This window comes from Sminthopsis crassicaudata, chromosome 1, assembly GCF_048593235.1.
Source record: "Sminthopsis crassicaudata isolate SCR6 chromosome 1, ASM4859323v1, whole genome shotgun sequence".
NCBI lineage: Eukaryota > Metazoa > Chordata > Mammalia > Dasyuromorphia > Dasyuridae > Sminthopsis > Sminthopsis crassicaudata.
Genome location: NC_133617.1, coordinates 486,695,115 through 486,717,236, shown reverse-complemented (window position 1 = coordinate 486,717,236; position 22,122 = coordinate 486,695,115). Strand labels below are relative to the sequence as shown.

Here is a 22,122-nt window from a genome sequence, read left to right as displayed (position 1 = left end):
GGGTTCCAGGACAGCCGCTCCTCGAGCTCCGGTGCCTGGAAGAAGGGGTTCCGGGTCCTCGTGGCTGTGGCGGCGGCGGCGGCAGCAGAAGCGGCGCTCGAGCACGGGTTGAGCCCGCGGAGGGTTCCTTCCCTCGACTCTGGGGTAGGCTAGAGATAGAGAGAAAGACCCGGGGAAAGGTAGGGAGGGTGGGGGGGGAGGGGGGAGGAAGGAAAGAGAGAGGCCAGTTCCGGTTCCGGCGTCAGTTCGAGTTCCTGCAGCAGCTGCCGGAGCCGCGATGCCCAAAGGAGGTGAGAGGCGCGCGCGGGGCCCGGGAGGGAGACAGGGAAGAAGGGAGCGACGGCCCCGGGGCTCGGCCCCCTCACCTCGACCCAGGCCCCAGCCCCGGCCGCGGTCCATTCTGCCGGGCGGCGCCTGGATCGGGAGACCACGGCCTCAAAGGAATCAGCTCGGCGCCTGTGGTGAGGCTCGGGGGGCCCAGTCCAGGCCCCGCTGCTCCCTCGGAGCGACGGGGCTTCCCGGCTAGGCCGGGGACTCGAGAAGCCAGAAGGGAGACCTATCCCCCAAATCTGGGCCTCTGGGGCTGCGGGGAGGTGTGGTCCCATCTGTGAGAAATGTGAGTGAATGGATGGTCTGGAGGAGGGTGCGTGAATTCGGGGATGCGGCTTGGATGTCTCGCCCCCTGTTTCTTCTCAGCACGCTGGGGAGTCCTCCTAGAGAGGAGCACTCACACACACTCACGCACACACACGTGTCCGTTTTGAGGGTTGTTCTTTAAAGATATCCCAGCATTCAGACTGCGGGACATAACCGAAGATCTTTAGAATATGTTAAAGTGTAAGGGAAACTGGTTTCCTGGTTTCTAAATCTAGAAGGACCCAGGATCTTTTGAGGCTGGTTTAAAAAAAAAAAAAAAAAGAGTAAGGCAAGATTTTTTTTTCCTGCTTCTCGAACTAGGGAAAGAATTTCTGAGCGGGAGAAAAAACAAAAAACCAAAACACTTCCCTACCTTTGGGAGTAAACGGCTAGAATCAAGTGAAATGACTTGAATTGCTCTACGATCCTTCAGGAACTAACATGAGTCATAAGCATCCTTTGAGCTGTGATTGGAACCGGCTTTGTAATCTTGGGAAGCCATAATTAGCACCTTCCTTCAAGTCCAGCCATGCTGGACCTTCTTAGGCCTGGGAAAAGAGCCATCTTTGTGTATTGGTAGAAAGTACTTTCAAGATGACTTCAGTCTCTTCATTTTATAGATTATAAAATGGAAACCCACACAGGTTTAAATGATTTGCCCCCGTACAGTGACTATTAGTAGAGTGAATCCAGCCCAAGTTTCCTCATTTCACTGCATAAGGCATCCAGGGCACACTTCTTTTTGTCTTGTTTAGGCTTACCGCTTCAAGGAAATATCTAAATGTTATTGTAGCTAGAACACCAATGATGATCTGCTTCGTGCAAAAGCTAGGTCCTTTTTGTTTTATTTTTTAATCATTTGTTCCTTTTTGTTTTGTGGTATGTTTTGGTTGAAATTAGAAGTTAAAATTAGAAAAACTTAAAAACAAATTACCAGATAACTTGAAACTTTCTTTGTGAGAGGCTTAATACACAAGCAGATTTGTAAGCTTATGCATTGTTTACATGTATTGATGTGAGGCTGAAGAACACTAAAGTACCTGAGAATTAGTCATCACAGGAAGATAGACTCATAATACAGCATACTAGGAAGATTTTTAAAAGAAACTAAAAGGTTAATTATTATGTATCAAATCATATAAGATTGGGTCAGATAGAAAGAAACCAGTCTTGTGAATTATCGGTATTGCCTGAAAAAATTAAACAAGGTGCTTCATTTAAGGAATTAGAATCTTTGCCATTCTGCTTTTGAAATTCAAGTAGTCATTAAAAATGAGTGGTGGCACAATTATAGCACAGCACCTGCTGTCTAGGAAAACTAAGGGAAAGAAAGCACTTTGGGACTTTCGCTTGAGTTCCCACCAGGCTCAGTGGATCATGGAAACAATGCTGTGCTTAATTAAAGAGGTTATATTTTGCAATAAAATACTCACTGAAAACTAGGTGTGACCCGGATTAAGAGGGTGAGAACTCATCTAAGGATCAAAGCAAACATTTCCATCCTAGCAGTAGTAAAATATAATACTTGTCATTTCTTTTTTCCTATCATAGAAATGACAAGTCAATATGCTAGCTTAAGCAATATTAAGCATGTTTGAATTGTCAATCAGTTTTTAATTCTTTTAAGTTTAAACTTCTAGTTTGGCAAAAGCATCTCACTTCTGAAAGAATTTTATCTGTTCTCCTGTTTACACTTTATTCCCTTTCAACCTAAAAGTATTATTTAATGAATATAAGAAATGCAGCTCTGTTTACTTTTTTCACTGCCGTGTTGTTATGGGGGAGAAGGGACAGGTACTTTCTTCTTTTGACATTTAAAAAAACCGGTTTTAACAAATATTAATTTTCTCATTTTTAGTTCAGCTTGCTTTGGTTGTTCTTTCCATTCACATTGTTGAGGTAATTGTGCAGTTTTCTTGGTCCTGCTTATTTCACTTTGCATCATTTTACACAGCCTAGCCTGTGAGAGCTGGCTTCAAAATAAGAAGGAAGACGTGGGTTCAAGCTGTACACCTGGCACACACTGACTCTGTGTGCCTTGTACCTCTGTAAGATCTGATGCTGCTGAGAAGGTGCTGGTCTGCCTGGGTAGAGAGGAATGTTCTCACAGGGATCTTCCTTGTACCTATGAAATCATAATTCTGATTTTCCATTTTTTTATATTTGTATGAAAATTCTGTTATATTCATAACATCAATGGACATCTATTTTGTTTTCATTTTTTGCTACAAAAATTTTGCTGCATGAATATTTTGATGTCTGTAGAAGCCCATCTAATTTTGACCTCCTTGGGTTATGTGTCTAAGAGTCTCTGAGTCAGAGTATGGTCTTTTTAGTCACTTTCTTTGCATAATTTCAAAGTGCTTTAACCTCTTCTCAATACTAGTAGCATATACATAGCTACCTTCTGTAGCCCCTTCCACATAAACTGATTCTGTTTTGTCAAATTTGAAGTTGGCTTGGTATAAGCCTAAGAATTTTTTGATCCACATTTTTCTTAATGAGTCAGAGTAATCTACCATATGATTACCAATGTAACCATTGTTAATGGTTACAGTTCTTTAGAGAACTGTTAATCCTCTTATTCATATGGGGATGATTCTTGGTCAGACATATTTGCATTAATTCCCTATATATCAAACCCATTTCAGAGATTTTTGATGCAAGATTTTTTTCCCATCAACAATTTCTTTATTCATCCTAGTTGCTTTTACTTTGTTCATGCAGAAACCTGTAATGTCATGTACTATAATCAGGATGATCTATTTTTTTATCTTTTGTCATCACCCCTATTCCTTATTTGGTTCTTCTCTTGATCTGGCTCCCTTCTTATTTCTATATATAACCTTTAATGCTTAGATCACATATCCATTTCCTAGTCATTTTTAGAAAAGAATAAATAGAAATTCTAGTGGTTGTACTGAGTTAAATATTTGCCTGAATAACTAAGAAGAAGTGTGGAATACATAGGGCATTGGACTTAGATGCATACCTAAGATCAAATCCTACCTCGGTTCCTTAGTAGCTGGAATACCCTGGGCAAGTCTCTTCCTTGCCTATGTACTAAGAGGTTGGACTAAATAAGCTGTGGGGTTCCTTCTAGCTCTAAATATTTGAACCTTACCAAAGCTGTTTTGTGTCTCTGTGCCTCCTGAGGATGAACATTATCCCTGCCTCATTTATAAGGGTACTAATCATTTCAGATAGGTCAGCGGTCATTTCAAGAGTGACTCCACTCCTCCTCCTTTTGAATAAACAGCTGGCTTTGTTTCTCAAGAATTTGGAGGGAGTTGTTAGCTTTATAGATTTTTTTTGTCATTCATTTCAATTTTCCAGAACTTTTTTTAGCTGCTGTACTTTTAAGAAAAATGGCAAAATTCTTCTTCCTTCCCCTGCTCTACTCCCATTTTTGCAAAGATGAGAGACCAGGAATGGACACACTACATCTATCAAAACTATTTTGATAACTGATTACTTTAGCCAAATTATTTTCTTCCCTTTTTTTTATTACTATATTCTTTGACAGAACACAGTGAAAGAAAGATATAGGTGACATAAAAACAGAACATAATGTTGAAATCAATAAAAACAAATATCAGTTTATAAAAGAAATTTAAATTCTGTGTAATTCCAAGCCTAAAGGAGGACAGGGTAGGTATTCTGAGCAGTTAAGGATCATCTTCCTTCCTAAAATGCAAATTCCTTTGTGCAGGGAAAAAAGGAGGCCACAAAGGCCGAGCCAGGCAATACACAAGCCCTGAAGAGATTGATGCTCAGCTTCAAGCTGAAAAACAGAAGGCAAGGGTGAGTGTTTCCATTTCTAAAATGTTTCCTTTTGTCATTAATTGGTTTCAAAAAACAGGAAACCCTTTATAGTGTCTTAGGATGCCATTCTATACTCATGAACTGCTTTTGTAGTACAGGAAAAAATTAGATTTTAGATGAAAAAAAAGATGGATACCTTGTCCTTAAAATTTTGTTTTGAAGCATCTTCATATCTTAAAGCCCATAGACAGTCTTTCCTTCTCTTTAGAAGAAAGTTAGTTACACATTCACCATATAAAATCCATGAGTGTCACTAGTCTTCTCTAGAGAAGATCCCCCCTAGTCTAAATCTACTTTCTGAAAGCTTGGACTGACCAAAAGGAAATTAAATCTTGCTAATTTGATTCCTTTATTCAATAAATATTTTAGTGCCCATTATGTGCAATTTAAGTTCAATAGTGTTCTGTCCAGGGCATATCAGGGCAGTTAGAGTGCTAGTCTTGGGCCCACAAACTGCTATCAGTGGGATTACCTGCCATTGCCAATAGACAGCCTTTATTCATGAATTAGCCTTTTTTAGGCTTTATGTGTCTAACTTCATTCAAAAGGTCAGTCTGCCTACCAGTACTTATTGAACATAGACATCAATGATAATACTTTGTATATTATAGTACACAATAATTTATAAAGGGCCCTTCACGTTCCTTATTTGATCTTCTCAACAATCCTGTGAGGCTATTATCCCCTTTTTGCAGATGAGGTAACTGAAGCTCAGGGACCCTTAATGGTTGGCCCAAAGTCACACTGGTAAGGGGCTGAGCTGAGAACTTTGACAGGCCTCCTGACTTGTGTCCCAATCCTTTCCATGGCATCCTAGAGGGTGATGTACCCCATTCCCTTGTAAACTGCATGGAGAGCATATAAATATTAGAAAAGCCCTTAAATGGCTTGTCATCTCATACAGAGGTAATAAAAGTGGGTGTGGGGTTTTGTTACCGCTTTCAACCCTTTAATTTGTAAATTCCTAAAAAGGAAGAAGAAGAACAAAGTGAAGAACTTGGTGATGGGGCAGCTGGTGACCCCAAAAAGGAAAAAAAATCCTTAGATTCAGATGAAAGTGATGAAGATGATGATGATTACCAGGTATTGTATCTTATCAGAACATTAACCACAGATCAGTATTTACATGTTCTTTTTCTGATTGCCAGCATAAAAGAGGAATGGAGAGGGGAGAGTTCAAATCCCTGCTTTGGCATTCCCCATATGAATGAGCATTTTATTTCTTAAGCCTCCTTTTTCTCACCTATAAAATTGGAGTGATAAGAAAATAAGCAATTTTTACATCTCAAAAGTGTTTTATAAAGATATGGATTAATATTTTTATAATAGCTTTTTCTCGGTGCCTATGCCACATCCACTACATGATACATATGCTTTTCACTTTGCATCCATAAAAGAAATTTCTTATTTTAGGACCCACCTGCCCTCTTGAGCAAGCTCAGAAATCTGATCTTGAGGCTAATCCTATGCTGTAAAAAGCATGAAGCTTCATTTTTCTCCTGTTGGCTAAGAACAGTACAAATTGTATTTATTCAGCAGGACATGTGCTCATTAGCCCTACATGGGAACCTGCATGTGCATGTTGAAAAAAAAAAGCACCTTTTAGAGATGTTTTTTGGAAGTTTAAACTTGCTATCAGCTTTACCTTTCAGGAGTTTAGAACACAGATTTTTAAGTGATTTGACCACCTCCTACATGTAACTTTCTCTAATAACTGCATGGGGAAGTCATGAGCAACTGTTCATTCTCCCTCCTCTCCCCTTAAATCCAACAGAATTTCCAGGATAGTGTATCTGGGTGGTTTTAATTTTGTCTCTCCAGGATGGAAAAAATGCACTAACTACCTTTCTTCTGAATCCTAGCAAAAGCGCAAAGGAGTGGAAGGGTTAATAGACATAGAGAATCCCAACCGAATAGGCCAGACAACCAAAAAAGTCACTCAGCTGGATCTGGATGGGCCAAAAGAACTGTCTAGGAGAGAACGGTAACTCTTCTCTGTGCATGTTTGAATGGCAACTGTTGAAGTAGTAATAGGGGCTTTGGTGAGGCTTCTCATTTGCTCTCTGTCCCCATCCGGGCGAGGAAGAGCCCAGGAAAAACCTTCCCAGTATTTGTGGAGAAAGAGATTAATCCTTTCTAAGTAAAGTCTTTCACTGGAAGTAGAGAGAATAAATAGCCCAATGGGGTCAGCCACACACTAACAATCACTCGGACAACTTGAAGGAGGGGAATTCTGGGGTTGGGAGCAAATTCTCATCCTAAAACAAAGGATTTTTTTCTCTCTATGTGTGAGTAATTAGACTGTACAGAGATTGAATCCATGATCTAGGCTTCATCAGATTTGAGTTCTTTTCATTTATATACTGAAGATCAACTCATAGGGAACAATAGTTATATATAAGTACTAAGGGAAATGGGGTTTATTTTCTTCCTATTATATACTTCCTCAGAATTCCTCCTCCCATTTAATGATTGAGGATTCCCTTTATCCCAAATTGTGTACATTGCAAACACTTAGATATTCTTCTGTTGAGGGCTTTGGTCAAGCTCTTATTGACAATTAAAATGGCAAGTTTTTTAGGAGACTTGCTATTTTATTTTAACATTCACCTTTTGGTTGCCATTCCACAGAAAGAATTCCCCTTGTGTAGAGTTTTGGTGGCCTCAGTATTCAGATCAAAAAGAAAGAACTCTAGCAAGTTTGTTAATATTGTCTACAATAGAAATAGGATTGCTTTAGCTAGATAATTTGAAGTCTTGTTTACATTCTCCAGTTGATTTATTTGTTCTCACTAGCTGCCTTCCTTTTCCCCTCCCATCTTTCCCATTGTTCCTCAACATTGTATATGACTGATGTTCTCATTTTTGTTCCTCTGCCATTGTCCATCTTGAGGGCTCTTCCTCCCGTGTCATTTCTCTGCCAGTCAATGTAATGCCACATTCTCCTAGAGAGAGTCTTGTTACTCCACTTTGTCTTTAATTTATACCCCTTCATATTTTTGCATCACTTTGTGTCGTGTTAAACCTGCATTTGTTGATCTTTCAATTTTCCATGTCTTCTTTCACTAGAACCTTGATCAACATGCCAAGAATGCCCCAAAACAGACTGACAGAAGTCAAGACTCTTTCTCTCTTTTTTTATCTTAAAGCCTCATTTCTTCAGCATTAACTTTCTCATTCGTGTTCACAATGTCAAACATTTAGGTTTTACATCCTTTTTTTCCTTTTTCTTTTTCTTTTTTTTTTTTTGTACTCAACAGAGAAGAAATAGAAAAACAGAAAGCAAAAGAGCGATACATGAAAATGCATTTAGCTGGAAAAACAGAACAAGCCAAAGCAGATCTGGCCCGGCTAGCCATCATCCGGAAACAGAGGGAAGAAGCAGCTAGAAAGAAGGAAGAAGAAAGGAAAGGTAAGAGGCTGTCTACTGAGCTTTGGAGTCCCAGGGCTCAGTAGCTGCTTTTTTCCATCTCCAGCATATGGTACTTTTTATAGGAAATGACCAGGAGAAGTCACCTTGTGACTGTGTCTATTCTAGTGTAGCATGCACATCCTCAGAGAATCAGCTTCTAATCTTGGTTGTAGATATCTTTCATTTGGACCCTCCAAATGGGGAAACCTCCAGCCTTTTGGAATCTGACAAATGGCACTGGACCCACTTCCCCTTCTTGAGAAATTGCACAGGAGTCTGCAGCAGCAGTCTCACTGACTTTGGGGCTTCCTTACCCCCAGGACTCGGCAGGAATCAGCATAGTATTGGCCCCACTGCCTTCACGTTAAGCAGATTTCTGTGAGGGTTACAAAACCTAGAGGAACCCTAGCTCGGCAAATCCTTTTTCAGAAAGGGTTGGCCATAGCCAGTTACCAATAAAGAAATATGAAGGGATATTTAGGACCCTTCAGATTCTCTCCCCTCCCCCCCTTATATACACACCGTTGGGCTGGGACTGCCCATTAGGACAGTCAAAATCAGCCAGTGGGCCCGAGCCCAGGTGACTTGTTGCTACACCTTACCTCTCAGAGTTTTCCTGACATTTACATATACTTTATTTCATTTCTTTCAGCAAAAGATGATGCAACTGTGTCAGGAAAACGAATGCAGTCGCTCTCCCTGAATAAATAAACACAGTGCATGTGGGAGGAGGAAATGCCAGGGAACTGTGCCCAGGGCCTGCCAGGACCTCTGCCGTATTGCATCCCACACTGGTGCCACCTGGAGTGCACTGTGGCATCCCCCTCCACCTCGCGGAGCCACAGACGGCGTGGATCCTCTTCATCTCGGCACAGAATTCCATTTTGGGGCAGGGGGGAAGGGCAGGGGAGGGGGGCAGCTGCTATCTTTGGGGCAGAAATAATGCAGAAAAGCATTTCTGTGTGTAACAGTTTGAAGAGTCTGGATGTTTTCGCTGTTTTTAGGATTCAGAACACATAGTGGGGGGAGGGACATGGTATGGGGGAGGGTAGGAAAAGCTTTGACTTGTAGATTACATGGGGTATGTCAGTTTGGGTGGGGTGGGGGTGACCCATAGAAAAGATCTTATGAAACTTCTGGATCTGTATTGACAGGGCACTCATCTGCATCTTTCCTCATGAAATCTCTGCAGTCTGAGTGTAGTAATAAACGTCTTGGGAGCCCATTCTCATGTGTGTTTTTGGAGGGGTGGCCCTCGTTCATTCCACCCCTCTCTTCTGCTCTCTTCCCATTTTTTTTTTTTTCCTCCCCTCCAACTAGGTCTAGTGTCTATTTTTAACCGTATCTTATGTTTAAAGACAAACCTTCAGTTATTGGTAAAGGCCCAGGCAAAACATGCGCAAGAAATTAAACTTGTATATTTGGCTGATTAAAATATAAATTATCATATACTTTGTCTTTCCTTGATTATTTCTCTTTTATATCCATGTCCACACCAGGAAGTGGCATGACAACTCCCAAATGGATGCCTAGTGGGGTCCTTACCTGCCATAACAACCAGGCTAGATTTGGGCCTCTTGGTCTTAGTGGGGGTCACTTCCCATTTCAAAAAGGTCTGAGTCCTGGGTATCAAGTCACTGCTAAAGTAGATTTTGGATAGCCGGGAGGGTGCCTTTTGGTAAAATCCTTAATTTCCTTTTGGTTGCTTTCAAAGGCAGCTTTGACATGTTGGAGGGGTTGTGGAGCTAAAAAGAACTTTTATTTGAATCTCTTTCCTTGGTTTCCCACATACTGCCTGTCTGATTTTGGACAGCTTCCTTTGTCCTTTAGTCCTTGGTCCTCATGTGAAAAATGCCTAGCCGAAGAGTAAGGATAGTTCTTCTATGCTCCACCCAGTTGAGCCACATTTAAATTATGGGGTTCAGATCTAGACACATTTTAGGAAAGACATGGATAAGTAAACTGGAAAACATCCATAGGGTCACCAGCAGCATTAAGCTTCCAGGTCATGCCGCATGAGAAATAAAGATTGGGAACTTTAAATCTAAAGAAGACTTTAGGTGATCGGGATGACTCTTCAGGTACTTTTGAAGCCTGCTAGCATATGAAAAAGTCATTACACTTGGTGTCCTTGATCAGGAACTCAAGTGGTGGTTGCTGAGGAGAGCCAACCAGATCCAGACGTAGCCTGGGCTGCAGAGATTTGCATTGACCTCTTGTCAAGGGGATTACTGATTTTGAATTGATCCCTTTTAACTCTGAAATTTTATGACTAATCTCTAACTACTTTATAAATTCTTAGAAATGACAACCTATAGCAGCTGTGGGAACTTTAGGAAAGACTTCACAGATATTTTTCTCTGCAATATGTGTAACTACTTGTGGAAAATTCTCAACGCATCCATATACTCCAAGTTACTCCTTTTTTTCTTTTCAGTAATTTCTGACTCTTGATGACCTATTTGGGAATTTCTTGGCAAAGATACCGAAGTGGTTTGCTTTATCTGTAAAATAGAGACATTAACATCTATTTCCCAAAGTTATGAGGACCAAATGAGATTTCTAGAAGTTTAGCACAGTGCCTGGCACATAGTAAATACTATATACTGTTGTTATTCAATATAGGGAGTTCCTTCAATATAGTCAGCACCTCTGAAACTAAGTGGGACATTGAGAAATTACTTACCCAAGGTCACACAGCTAGGAATTAGCAGATAGATAGTATTATATCTACTGTACCACCTATCTGTCCTCACACAGGTAATATCAGAATAAAGATTTAAATCCAAATTCTCTGACTATAGCCAATGCTCTTCCATTTCCCTAAACACTCTACTTCTAGCCAGTTCCCACAGGTCCTTGCCCCTACCTGGAGCCCCTTAACCCAGAGATGTCAAACAGCCTGCAGGTCCCATGTGGTCCACAATATTCTCAGTGCTTTGAGAACCAGATTAAAAAAATAGGAAATACTTTTTTAAAAATATTTTTAATAATAGCCTTTTATTTTCAAAATGCTTGCAAAGGTAGTTTTCAACATTCACCCTTGCAAAACCCTGGGTTCCAAATTTTTCTCCTTCCCATCCCCCACCCCATAAAGATTAATCATGAAAAATGGGAATATTTGGGGCAGCTAGGTGGCACAGTGGATAGAGCACCAGCCTTGAATTCAGGAGGACCAGAGTTCAAATCTGATCTCCTTCACTTAACACTGGGTGACCCTGGGCAAGTCACTTAACCCCAGCCTCAAAAAGAAAAATGGGAATATTTAACAAAATAAAAAAAAGCATAATGCCACATTTTTGCGCAGCATGATTGTGGAAGTATGTTACAGAAGAACTGCACATGTTTAATATATATTTGAAAACTTGCCAACTTGGGGAGAGAGGAGAAGGAGGGAAAAAATTAGAACGCAGGCTTTTGTAGGGGTAAATGTCAAAAATTATTTCTCTGTGTATGTGTGTGTGTATATATTTATAGTCAGGGTCCTCCTGACTTCAGAGTGCTCTACTGTGCCACTTAGCTTCCCCTCCATGTATATATTTTGAAAATAAAAAGCTTTAATTTTAAAAATATTAAGGAGAGCTAAGTGATACAGTGGATAAAGCACTAGTCCTGAGTCGGGAAGATCAGAGTCCAAAATTTAGCCTCAAACATTCACTAATTATGCAACACTGGGCAAGTCACTTAATCCCTGTTGTCTCACCCCTCTATCCCCAATCTGAGTCCCCCAAAAATACACTTCAAAAATAATCTAGTCCAACCTTCCAGAAAATTCTATTTACAATAGGAGTACCCTATCACAAAGCTGCATAACTGAATGTGGGGTGGTAAAATTATGATTAAAATCAGTAGATACTTGATTTGTGTAGCTATTTTGCATACTTATACACCTGGGAGTCAAGTAAAAATTCTTGGGTGGAAAGGAGTCTCTAATGGAAAAAGTTTTAAGAAGCTGTGATCTATTGGGATGTAAATTTAAATCTGGGCTCCACCTATTTGGCCCCAGGCAAATTTCTCCTATGACCCTCACTTTTCTCTGTAAAATAGGGGAAGAGAAGGGTTGAACTAGATGGTCTCTGGGGTCCTTGCAACAATGGCTCTATGTCCCCATGATCTGTAGTTATTTGCACAAGGTTATCTCACTAGATAAGCAGTCAGGAATAGACTTGAACCCCGAGCTCTGAGTCCCCAGTCCATCTCTGGTTCTTTTCTATTATGGCAAATGAAAGAAATAGAGGTAGATCCATCATTTGCTTTCCATTTTTATTCTCTCAATGTCTTGAAGCAGCTTATGACCAGCATAGTTCTGTTTTAAATATACATATAAAAGAAAGCATCTATGTCCAGAGTAGTTTCCCTTGACATTTAAGAAAAAGGTACCCCTGGCTCTCCAAGACCTCTGAAGAGGTAAGGATGGGATTGCCCAGCCAGTCTGGGCTGCAAAAGAATAGGTTTGCAAATGGAAAGAGGGAAGCAAAGCTGGCATCCTTGAGCACGCCTGGCTGGCAGCTTGGGAAAGGTGGGGGAACCACCTTCCTGGCAGGTTCTAGCTCATTTGATCTTGAGATCTTTCAGGGCTGACTCCAAGCTCTGAAATAAAAAGAGAGAAACAGAGTTAGTGCTCACATGGCTGGACAGCTCCTTCATCACATTGCCATCCTGGGAGTAGGAATCATGGAAGGGGAGAGGGAGTGGAAGAGGATGGGGAAGATGGCCCTAAACCAGAGGGACACAGCTGTGTAGGGAAGGTGGATAGAATGCTGGCCCTGAAATCAAGAAAACCTGATTTCAAATCCAGCCTCAGACACTTATTGGTTGTATCATCTTGGGTATGTCACTTAGTCTCAACCTGCCTCAATTTCCTCAGCTTAAAAATGGAAATCATCATAGCACCTACCAGGATTATACAAGTGAGAGACTACCTGTAAAGTGCTTAGCAGAGTGCCTAGTATACAGTAGGTACTATATAAAATGCTAATTTCAAAAAAAGGAGGGAAGAAAAAATTAACAATGAAAGAAATAGAGGCAGAAGCATCACTTGCTTTTATCTTGAAGCAGCTTATGACCAGTGTAGTTCTGCTTTAAATATATATTTATAAAAAGGAAAGCACTAGGTTTCCCAGGTTTTGTGAAATGAACTTAAAGGGCAACCAGAAACTCCAGCTGCACAGCCCAGTGTTCTCTGGATGAAGTGTATTTAGGGACTGCGTGGGGCTGAGAAATCCAGAACTAACTGGTCCTGGACTCACCTTCACATCCCAGATGCTCATCCCTCCATCCATCCCGGTGGTGCAGAACTGGGAGCACTTGGCTTTCCCCCCGGTGAGTACAGATATCTGACTGCAAAGCAGAAAGAACCGATTTCAGGACAATTCCTCCATCATGGAGTCCCACACACTGACCCCAGGACAGGTGATTTTCCCTGAGGCCACAGTTTCTTTTCCACAAGAAAGATCCAACCTTCCAGGCTTAGTCACTTTCTCTTCTTTCTTTCTTCCCCCTCTCCCACTCTGCTGCTCCAGCCTATGCTCACCAGTTGCCTTCAACTCACTGAACTTTCTGTTCTTCCTCTCCAGGGCCTCACAGGACCCTGAGATTTCAAGATACATTTGGGGAAAATACCTCTACTGGGTTCCCCAGGCCACCTAGATTCGAATCTTGCCTCAGATATTTTATCAACAAATCATTAACCTCTCAAACACTTCCTGGTTGTGTGACCCTGGGCACAGCCCTTCATCCTGCTTGCCTTGGTCTACCTATCTGTAAAATGAGCTAGAGAAGAAATGACAAATCACCCCAGTAGCTTTACCAAGAAAACCCCAAATGGAGTCATGGAGAGTTGGACATGACTGAAAACTGATTAAACAACAAAACTCTCTTTGCTTCAGTTTTTCTCATCTGTCAAATGAAGGGATCCAACTTGGTAACCCATAAAGTACCTTCCAACTCTATGACCTATTTCAGGGTTTCTTAAACTTTTTCCTCTCACAACCCTTTTTTGCCTGAGAAATTTTTATATGACCTCAGGCAAATATGTATATAAAAACAAACATTTACTGATAATAATCCATTATTTCACAACTCCCACATCCAATTATGAGATCCCACATGAGGTCATGACCCACAGCTTAAGAAACTGGGGTCTATTTAATACCAGTATTCCTACTGACTGAACCCAAACTGATCAATTACTATTACCAGACCTAGGGCAGAGTATTTTTGTATGAAGATTTTGAACTGTTTTTGTAATTTTTTTAGGCAAGACTTATGATTTGAGCCATTTCAGGAGCTCCCTGTGTGAAAATGCTCTCCATCAATACATCTACAACTCTTTTATCATCCTGAGGGCTGCCCAGGAACACCAGAGGTCACACAGCTAGGAAGCCTCAGAGACATAATTGGACCCAGGTCTTCCTGTCTGTCTGCTTCCTTCTCCACTACAATGTTGCCTCATTCTTGCTTAAAACAAAATGAAAATTTAACAAAATCCATATTTAAAAAGCTCCAAAATGAAAAATCAACAAAATGAATTAATGGGGCCAAGATTTGTATGGATTTCTGATCCATAGTCCACTCCTGAAAACTATAGGCCCTGATATTCCCTCATAAATTTGCAGACTATGAGTTCGAAGAAGGAGAAGATCTTGTCTCACGAATCCCCAAGTATCCTAAGCTTAACACTGATTACCAAAAGGACCTTACTTCTTCCCTAAGGCCCCGTGCCAGACTTTACCCAGCCTACAGAGTACCCTCCCCATTTTCTGTACCTGTGGCCCATCCCTGCTCCTCCATCCTTAGCCCCGACCTTCACGTTCAGCCACATTTACTCTAAATGATCCCATCCTTCTGCCCCATCCCGGACCCTCTCTATACCTGACACTGTTCTTGTGCAGTGTGTCCAGGCCGGCAGAGGTATCAGAACTGGCCCGCTTATCCAGGCTCTGGAAACGCTCCCGGGCAGTCATACCACGCTGGGAATTCTGCTTGGGCACGTCAAGCCGCCCTCCGAAGCTCAGCACCCCAGATCCCCCATCATAGGTAAAGAGCATGGGGAAGCAGTCATGTCCCTGGGGAGGAGAAAGCCGGAGTTAGTTGTTGGTACAGAAAGGGCCATTGGCACTGGTGAAAAGGCCATGGATTTGGAGTCTGGTTCCAGAACCAGCACTGCTCCTTGCTAGGTAGTTGCAAGACACTGAACCTCAGTTTTCCCTTTGTAAAATGGGAATGATAACACTTATGCCACCCATTTCACAGAGTTATTATATATAAAGTACTTTCTAAACTATTTATTGTCTTTTTTTTTTTTTTTTTTTTTTTTTTTTTAGTTGTGTCTGACTCATTATGACCCCATCTGAAGTTTTTGTGCCAGAGATACTGGGGTGGTTTGCCATTTCCTTCTCCAATTCATTTTACAGATGAGGAAACTGAGGCAAACAGAGTAAAGTGACTTGCCCAGGGTCACACAGCTAGTAAGTATCTGAGGTCAGAAGTGACTCCAGCCCAGCACTTAATCTATTCCATAAAGTTTATAAATGTGGGCTGGAATGAAAATATGCCATATGGATAGAGGACCAGTCTCAGTCCTGACCTGAGTACAAGTCCTAATCTGATAAATACTTGGCTGTGTGACCATGAATAAGTTCTTTAACATGTCAGCAAGCCCAGATAACTCTCCAAAACTACAGATTAGCAAGCAGTGCCAATCTGCTTTGGTGGAGGGCTCTTCCTGACTTGACCTAATTTTTAAAAAATCTATACAATTCAATTTAGGAAGCCTTAAGGCAAAGCAAAGGAACATAAAATTAATAGGGGTTATCTCCTCACTGGAAGATAATTTACTTGAGCAGGGATTTTTTTCCTTATTTTGTCTTTTGTCTCCTCAGTGACCACCTAGTTGACTGGAGAATATATAAATAAAATCCCTATCATTATCCCTTTTCACAGATGAGAAAATTAAGACTTTAGTTAATCCGTGATGATACAGCTAATACATATTAGAGCAAAGATATAAACACAGAATTCTAAGATTTCTAAATCTAAATCTAAAAATCTAGCACTTGCTTTGTTATACTAAGCTGCCTAGAAATAATACCTGTTTCCTATGTCACAATGATTGTTGTAGGGAAAAACATTCTGTCAACCTTAAAGCAATATTGAAATGAGAGCTATATATCTATCATATTGGCAAAATATAATTAAAACCAATGAAATTCAATTCTGGCAGGATTGCAGAGAAATATATGTATATATTTATATATTTATACATCATTGGTAGAACTGCAAAGTAGGAAAATCTTCTTAGAAAACAATGTATATTATACAATGATCAATTATAAACGACTTAAGCTCGTCTTAGCAATACAAGTGGTCCAAGACAATCCCAATAGACTTGTGATAGGAAATGCCATCCACATCCAAAGAAAGAACTATGGAGACTAAATGCAGATTAAAGCATACATTTTTATTTCTTTTGTTCTTTCTTTCTCATGGTTTTTCCCTTTAGTTCTGATTTTTCTTTCACAATATCACTAATATGAAAACATGTTTAAAAGGATGATATATATATGTATGTATATATAATCCATGTCAGATTGCTTTCTATCTTAAAGAAAGGGGAAGAGAAGAAAGAAAGAAGAAAAAATTAGAGCTCAATCTTAAAAAAATGAATGTTGAAAATTATCTGCACGTGTATTTGGAAAATATAAAATACTATTAAGTGGGGTGGAGGAAGTAATATACAATAAAAGTTTTAAAAATATTCATGTTCTCATTCTAGTAACTAATTAATTCTGGTAATTAATGGAAATATTCATTGAAAGTATCATTAATAACTAAAACAAAACATGATCTGCGTTCAAAGATTTTCATAGCATTTTAACTGTAACTTTAAAAAAAATAAATAAATAAAACTGGAAACAGCCTAAATAACCAAAGAAAGGAAGGAAGGAAACAAGCATTTATTGTCTACAGTTCTTTACAAATACTATCTCATTTGATTCTCAGACAATGACCCTGGGAGGTAGGTGTTATTATTATTCATATTTTATGATTGAGAGAGAGGCTAAAAGACCTTTTCAGGGTTACATCGTTAATAAGCATCTGAGATTAAATACGAACTTGCTTTTCCTCACTCTAAGTGCAGTACTATTTTCTACTGTGCTACTTAGGTGTTTCTTATAGAAGGATAGTTTTAGACTAATGCATTGTTGGTGGAGTTGTGAACTGATCCAACCATTCTTTATCCAAAGGGCTATCAAACTGTGCACACCTTTTGATCCAGCAGTATCTCTACTGGGCTTATATCCCAAAGAGATCTTAAAGGAGGGAAAGGGATCCACATGTGCAAAAATGTTTGTGGCAGCCATTTTTATAAAGGCAAGAAACTGGAAACTGAATGGATGCCCATCAGTTGGAGAATGGCTGAATAACTTATGATATATGAAGGTTATGGAATATTATTGCTCTATAAGAAATGATGAGCAGGATGATTTCAGAAAAGCCTGGAAAGATTTACATAAACTGATGCTGAGTGAAGGGAGTAGAAGCAAGAGAACTTTGTACACAATAACAACAAGATCATGTGATGATTAACTGTGATGGATTTGGCTCTTCTCAACAATGAGGTGATTCAGGCAATTCCAATAGACTTGGGATAGAAAGAGCCATCAGCATGCAGAGAGAGAACTGTGGGGACTGAGTGTGGATCAAAGAATAATATTTTCACCTTATTTGTTGTTGTTGGTTGTTTGCCTATTTTTTTCCCCTTGTGTTTTCTTTTTTCTTTCATCTTTTGATCTGATTTTTCTTGCACAACATGATAAATATGGAAATATATTTAAAAGAATTGCACGTTTAACCTACATTGGATTGCTTGATGTCTATGGGAAGGGGTGGGGGGAAGAAGAAAAATCCGGAACACAAGATTTTGCAAAGATGATGAATATTGAAAATTACCTTGGCATATATTTGGTAAAATAAAAAGCTATTAAAATAAAAAAATTTAAAAAGTCAAAAAATAACAATTAAATAAATAGAAATAACTATTATAAGAAAATTAAGGTTAATGAGTATGAGAAATAAAAATCAACATGGACTTGTAAAATAATGCAAAATGAAGGTGGGGGAGAGAATGGACTACATGAATAGAGAGTTTTAAAAAGAAAAAAATGAAAAAAAATGATTAGAAAAATAACCTTGATAAAGACAATGAAAGAGTGACTGAAATGCATCTATTTGAATGTAAATAACTACAAATTCAAAGAAGAAAGAACAATGTGAACCAATGTGGTTATTTTTACTTACTGCTGCCACAAGGCTGTTTTCAGTGATGAAAGTGAGTGCCAGGAGGGGCAAGGTCTCTGAGGCTAGGGAAGCCACACTGAGGAGAAAGAGGACAAGAAGAGAGATGTCATACATGGCCCTATTCAGTCAATTTTTCCTATCGATACATGACAAATTCCCCCACCCCAAACCTCAAGGATGTGGTGAGGATGGATGAGGCATGGAATTTTTGTAGGCTTGGAGTGCTTCAAGAATGTATGACTATCTAACCACCTGATCTTTGATGTGTGGGATGAGAAGAAAAAGGAAAAAAAAAAATGAACATAACCAGCAATTGCTATCAAGCAAAGAATATGACAATGACAAAAACAAACCCAGTATAATATAGACAGAATAAGGATCTGCAAAAATTTCAACAAGCTGGAAGATGTGATGGGTTACATCTCATAATAAACATTTTATAGGAATAAATCAGAAGTCTTGGGCATTTAGAAAACCAAACAGCACAGCACAAGATGAGGAAGGGTGCTAAAAACATTTCAGGTGAAAAAGATGTGATAGTCTTGTTAAATATTAGCTTTCCAGTTGCAACCAATTCGTTGTGACCCTATCTGACATTTTCTTGGCAGAGCTACTGAAGGGATTTGCCATTTACTTGTCCAGCTCATTTTACAGATGAGAAAACTGAGGCAAGTAGGGTTAAGTGATTTGTCCAGGGTCATATAATTTTTTAAAATATTTGAAGCCGGATTTGAACTCACAAAAATGAGCCTTCCTGACTCCAGGACCATGTTCTATCTCTTGTACCACTTAACTGTGATAGTCTCATGGACTGCTAATTCAACCTATCAATATGGTTAGCAAAGCAAAAATCTTTGGTTCCATTAAGAGGCACAGTGCCCAGACACTCAATGAACTCTGCTCTAGTCAGACCACATCTGGAATATGGAAGTCACTCCTGACCATGAAATTTTGGAAAGGATATTGGCAAACTAGTGTAGGAAACCCAGAGAGGGAGATTAAAATTACATTTAAAATTCCACAACAGAAAGACCAGCTGAATAAATTGGAGATGGGTAATCTAAAGAAGAGAAGGTTTCAGAAACACATAATTGCTTCAGATATTTGAAGACCTTTCTTCCGGAAGAGGAATTGAAGTGTTTGACCCCAAGGAACAGAATTCCGAGAACAAGGTCAAAGTTTCAGAGGCAGATTTCAGCCTCCATATACAGGTCTCAAAGTCTTATGAAGTATTAAGCTGTTAAAGCTCAAAAGTTATTGAAGTTTAAAATTAAAATTAAAAAATTAAAAAAAACAAAAAAACAAAACGATTACAACTTTAAGCTATTAAAGCTTCACGAAGACTTTTGGCCCAGATGGCCAGAGTTTTGTCAGAATGTATAGACCCCCTGGGATCTGGGTTCCCCTGTCTGCCAGTCAAGGGTGGGGCCGGTTCTAGGGAAGAGGAGCATCCCCCACTCATGGCTCCCCACTTACGCCATCTTCTTGCTGGCGTCAGCCAGGCACACGGTGCTGTCGTGGCTCACCCAGGCCATGCGGTTGCCGCTGTCGGAGAAGCAGACGCTGTGGACCCAGCCGCAGCTGCTGCTAGACTCAAACATCAGTTCGCCAAAGGGCATTTTGGAGCCCCACGGGGTGGGTGAGGGCCTCTCCTCCACCTCCTTGATATAGGCTGAGAAGATTCTGAAAGAGAAGGAAAGGAAAGCCCGAGCTGAGCAGGAGGGCTTTATGGGGATGGAGGGTAGCGTGGCCCTTTTTAGTGGAGGAGGGTGTTGGACAAAGCACATTGTTTTCCAGCCCCCAACATTTATATCCAAGCAAACCAGGGATTCTTAATCTTTTTGTATATCACAGACCCTGCCCAGGCAGTCTGGAGAAGCCCATGAACCTCCTTTACAGAATAATGGTTTTAAAGGCACAAAATAGGATCACAAAGGAAACCAAATATATTGAGATACAATTATTTTTAAAAAACAGCTTCATGAACTACTTATAAACTCATGGGGTTGGATTCAGGGATTTGCTAGCAAATATTTAACAATCAGCTTACCAGAAAAAAAATTTTTTACTCAAAATATACTTTTAAGTTTAATTTGCATTATTGTTTTCTCCATCACTTTCTTAAAGCTAGGCTACCAACAAAAACATAAATAAAGCTCTTAATTTAAAGTGTCTGCTGATTACTTAAAGGTAAAATTCTTACAGTGAAAATTTAACAATAGTCTTTTGTGAACCAGTTTGAGCTGGCTTCAGCACACCATTACTTGGATTAGATATGAAAAAATAAAGATCGTGAGATTTTAATAGAGCAATGAGTGAATGAATGCAAACAAAATCATTCATTCAGTACTCATTATTTCCCAGGCACTGGGCTAAATGAAGTGATCTCTGCTCTCAGGGATCTTACTCTCTAACTAGGAGAAGAAAAACACACACACACACAAGCAAACAAACAAACAAAAAAACAAAAACAAAAAAAAAAAAAAAGGTGAAAATACTGGGCTTTAATCCACATTTGGAGAGGCAACCCGAGGCTTTGCCTTTAGCATCTCCAGCTTCCCTTCTCCCTAACTTGGTCTCCTTTACTTCTCATTCAAGTGCCTTTCCTCCAGGTAAGAAAAGCTTAACAGTTTTACACCTCTCAAAGACTTCACATAGAGAGACTTTCCTGGCTGTATCCTGACTCCTTGCATTCTCTCTGAGATGACTTTTCATTTACAGTGTATGTGCATACATACATACATATATACACAAATATGTATCTTGTAAGCATATAGTTATTTGTATGTTGTCTCCCTCATTCATATGAGCTGTTTGAGAGCCAATACTATATTTTTGTCTTTGTCTATCAACTCCATACTTAGCATAGTGACTGGCACTTAGTGCTGAATAAATGTTTATTGACTGACTAACTAAAAAAATGATGGATGCATCAGGCATCCAAGATTAGGGAGCTTTAGAAACATGCTATTTTATTCCAATTCCCAACATTCTCTTCTTCCTAACTTAGTTTTATTCAAACAAAAGATATGATTTTATTTTATGTAAATAAAATGTTTTAAATTGGGGAGAGGGACATTGTACCCTTTCACTTTTCTAACTATTCCCACTTAAAAAAAAAAAAAAAGCTAATCCCATTTGCTCTAAATGATTTTCCTTCTGAAAATGTCTTCAAAGTTATCGACTGACATCAGAGAACAAATCCCCTTCATCTCTATTACAAACTTCCATCATGAAGGTAATGAAATGTTATTGTTCTATAAGAAATGATGAGCAGGCTGATTTCAAAAAAATCTGGAAAGACTTGCATGAACCGATGCTGAGTAAAGTGAGCAGAACAAGAGAACATTGTACATGGCAACAAGATGATGTGATGATCAACTGTGATAGACTTGGCTCAATGTGGTGATTTAAGGCAAATTCAATAGACTTGGGAAGGAAAATGCCATCTGCATCCAGTGAGACAACTATGGAGACCAAATGTGGATAAAAGCACATTAATTATTTAATTAAATTTAATTAAAGTATTTTCACCTTTTTGTTGTTTCTGTTGTTTGCTTGTGTTTTTTTTCTCTTATTTTTTTCCCCTTTTGATCTGATTTTTCTTATGCAGCATGACAAATATGGAAATATGTTTAGAACTGGCCTGTATTGGATTTAACCTATATTGAATAAATGTTAAAAACTATCATTGTATGTATTTGGAAAAATTAAAAATAAAAATAAAAACTTTCCACCCCAGGACCTAAAGGCTCCACCTTGCCCTGAGTCCATGGCCAGGGTAGATGGGCTACCTCCTCAGTGGAAGCCATCAGCCTCCACTACTCACCGGCATTTGAAATCACAGGAGCCAGCAGCCAGCAGCACATTGTTGGGGTGCCAATCCAGGCTGAGCACTGTGGAGCGGATTGGCTTCTTGATGTGCTTACACACCCACCTGAAGGATC

The 22,122-nt window shown here is 39.7% G+C and overlaps 2 protein-coding genes across 4 annotated transcripts in view; one reads left to right on the top strand and one right to left on the bottom strand.

Annotated features, from left to right (window-relative positions):
- Positions 1 to 35: 35 nt before the first annotated feature.
- Positions 36 to 9,322, top strand: PDAP1 (PDGFA associated protein 1). Its single transcript, XM_074281261.1, has 6 exons — positions 36 to 290; positions 4,349 to 4,440; positions 5,434 to 5,544; positions 6,324 to 6,445; positions 7,722 to 7,873; positions 8,526 to 9,322. Exons 1-6 carry the CDS (start codon positions 278 to 280, stop codon positions 8,582 to 8,584), a joined length of 549 nt encoding a protein of 182 aa, XP_074137362.1. The 5' UTR covers positions 36 to 277; the 3' UTR covers positions 8,585 to 9,322.
- A 2,800-nt stretch (positions 9,323 to 12,122) lies between these two features.
- Positions 12,123 to 22,122, bottom strand: part of ARPC1B (actin related protein 2/3 complex subunit 1B) — a 47,366-nt gene continuing 37,366 nt past the window's right edge. For all 3 annotated transcript variants that reach the window (XM_074281257.1, XM_074281256.1, XM_074281255.1), the window contains 6 exons: positions 22,005 to 22,112; positions 19,652 to 19,858; positions 18,176 to 18,251; positions 14,747 to 14,940; positions 13,123 to 13,213; positions 12,123 to 12,463 (listed from right to left, as the gene is read on the bottom strand). In XM_074281257.1, the coding sequence (XP_074137358.1) occupies positions 12,425 to 12,463; positions 13,123 to 13,213; positions 14,747 to 14,940; positions 18,176 to 18,251; positions 19,652 to 19,858; positions 22,005 to 22,112 (715 nt within the window). In that variant the 3' untranslated portion in view covers positions 12,123 to 12,424. The remainder of the gene's footprint in view (positions 12,464 to 13,122; positions 13,214 to 14,746; positions 14,941 to 18,175; positions 18,252 to 19,651; positions 19,859 to 22,004; positions 22,113 to 22,122) is intronic.

What these genes read in the sequence shown, in the direction of transcription:
- PDAP1 (XM_074281261.1), top strand. An exon ending in CTGAAAAACAGAAGGCAAGG is followed by an intron (nt 4,441 to 5,433) that starts GTGAGTGTTTCC and finishes ATTCCTAAAAAG; the next exon opens with GAAGAAGAAGAACAAAGTGA. An exon ending in GAAGGAAGAAGAAAGGAAAG is followed by an intron (nt 7,874 to 8,525) that starts GTAAGAGGCTGT and finishes CATTTCTTTCAG; the next exon opens with CAAAAGATGATGCAACTGTG.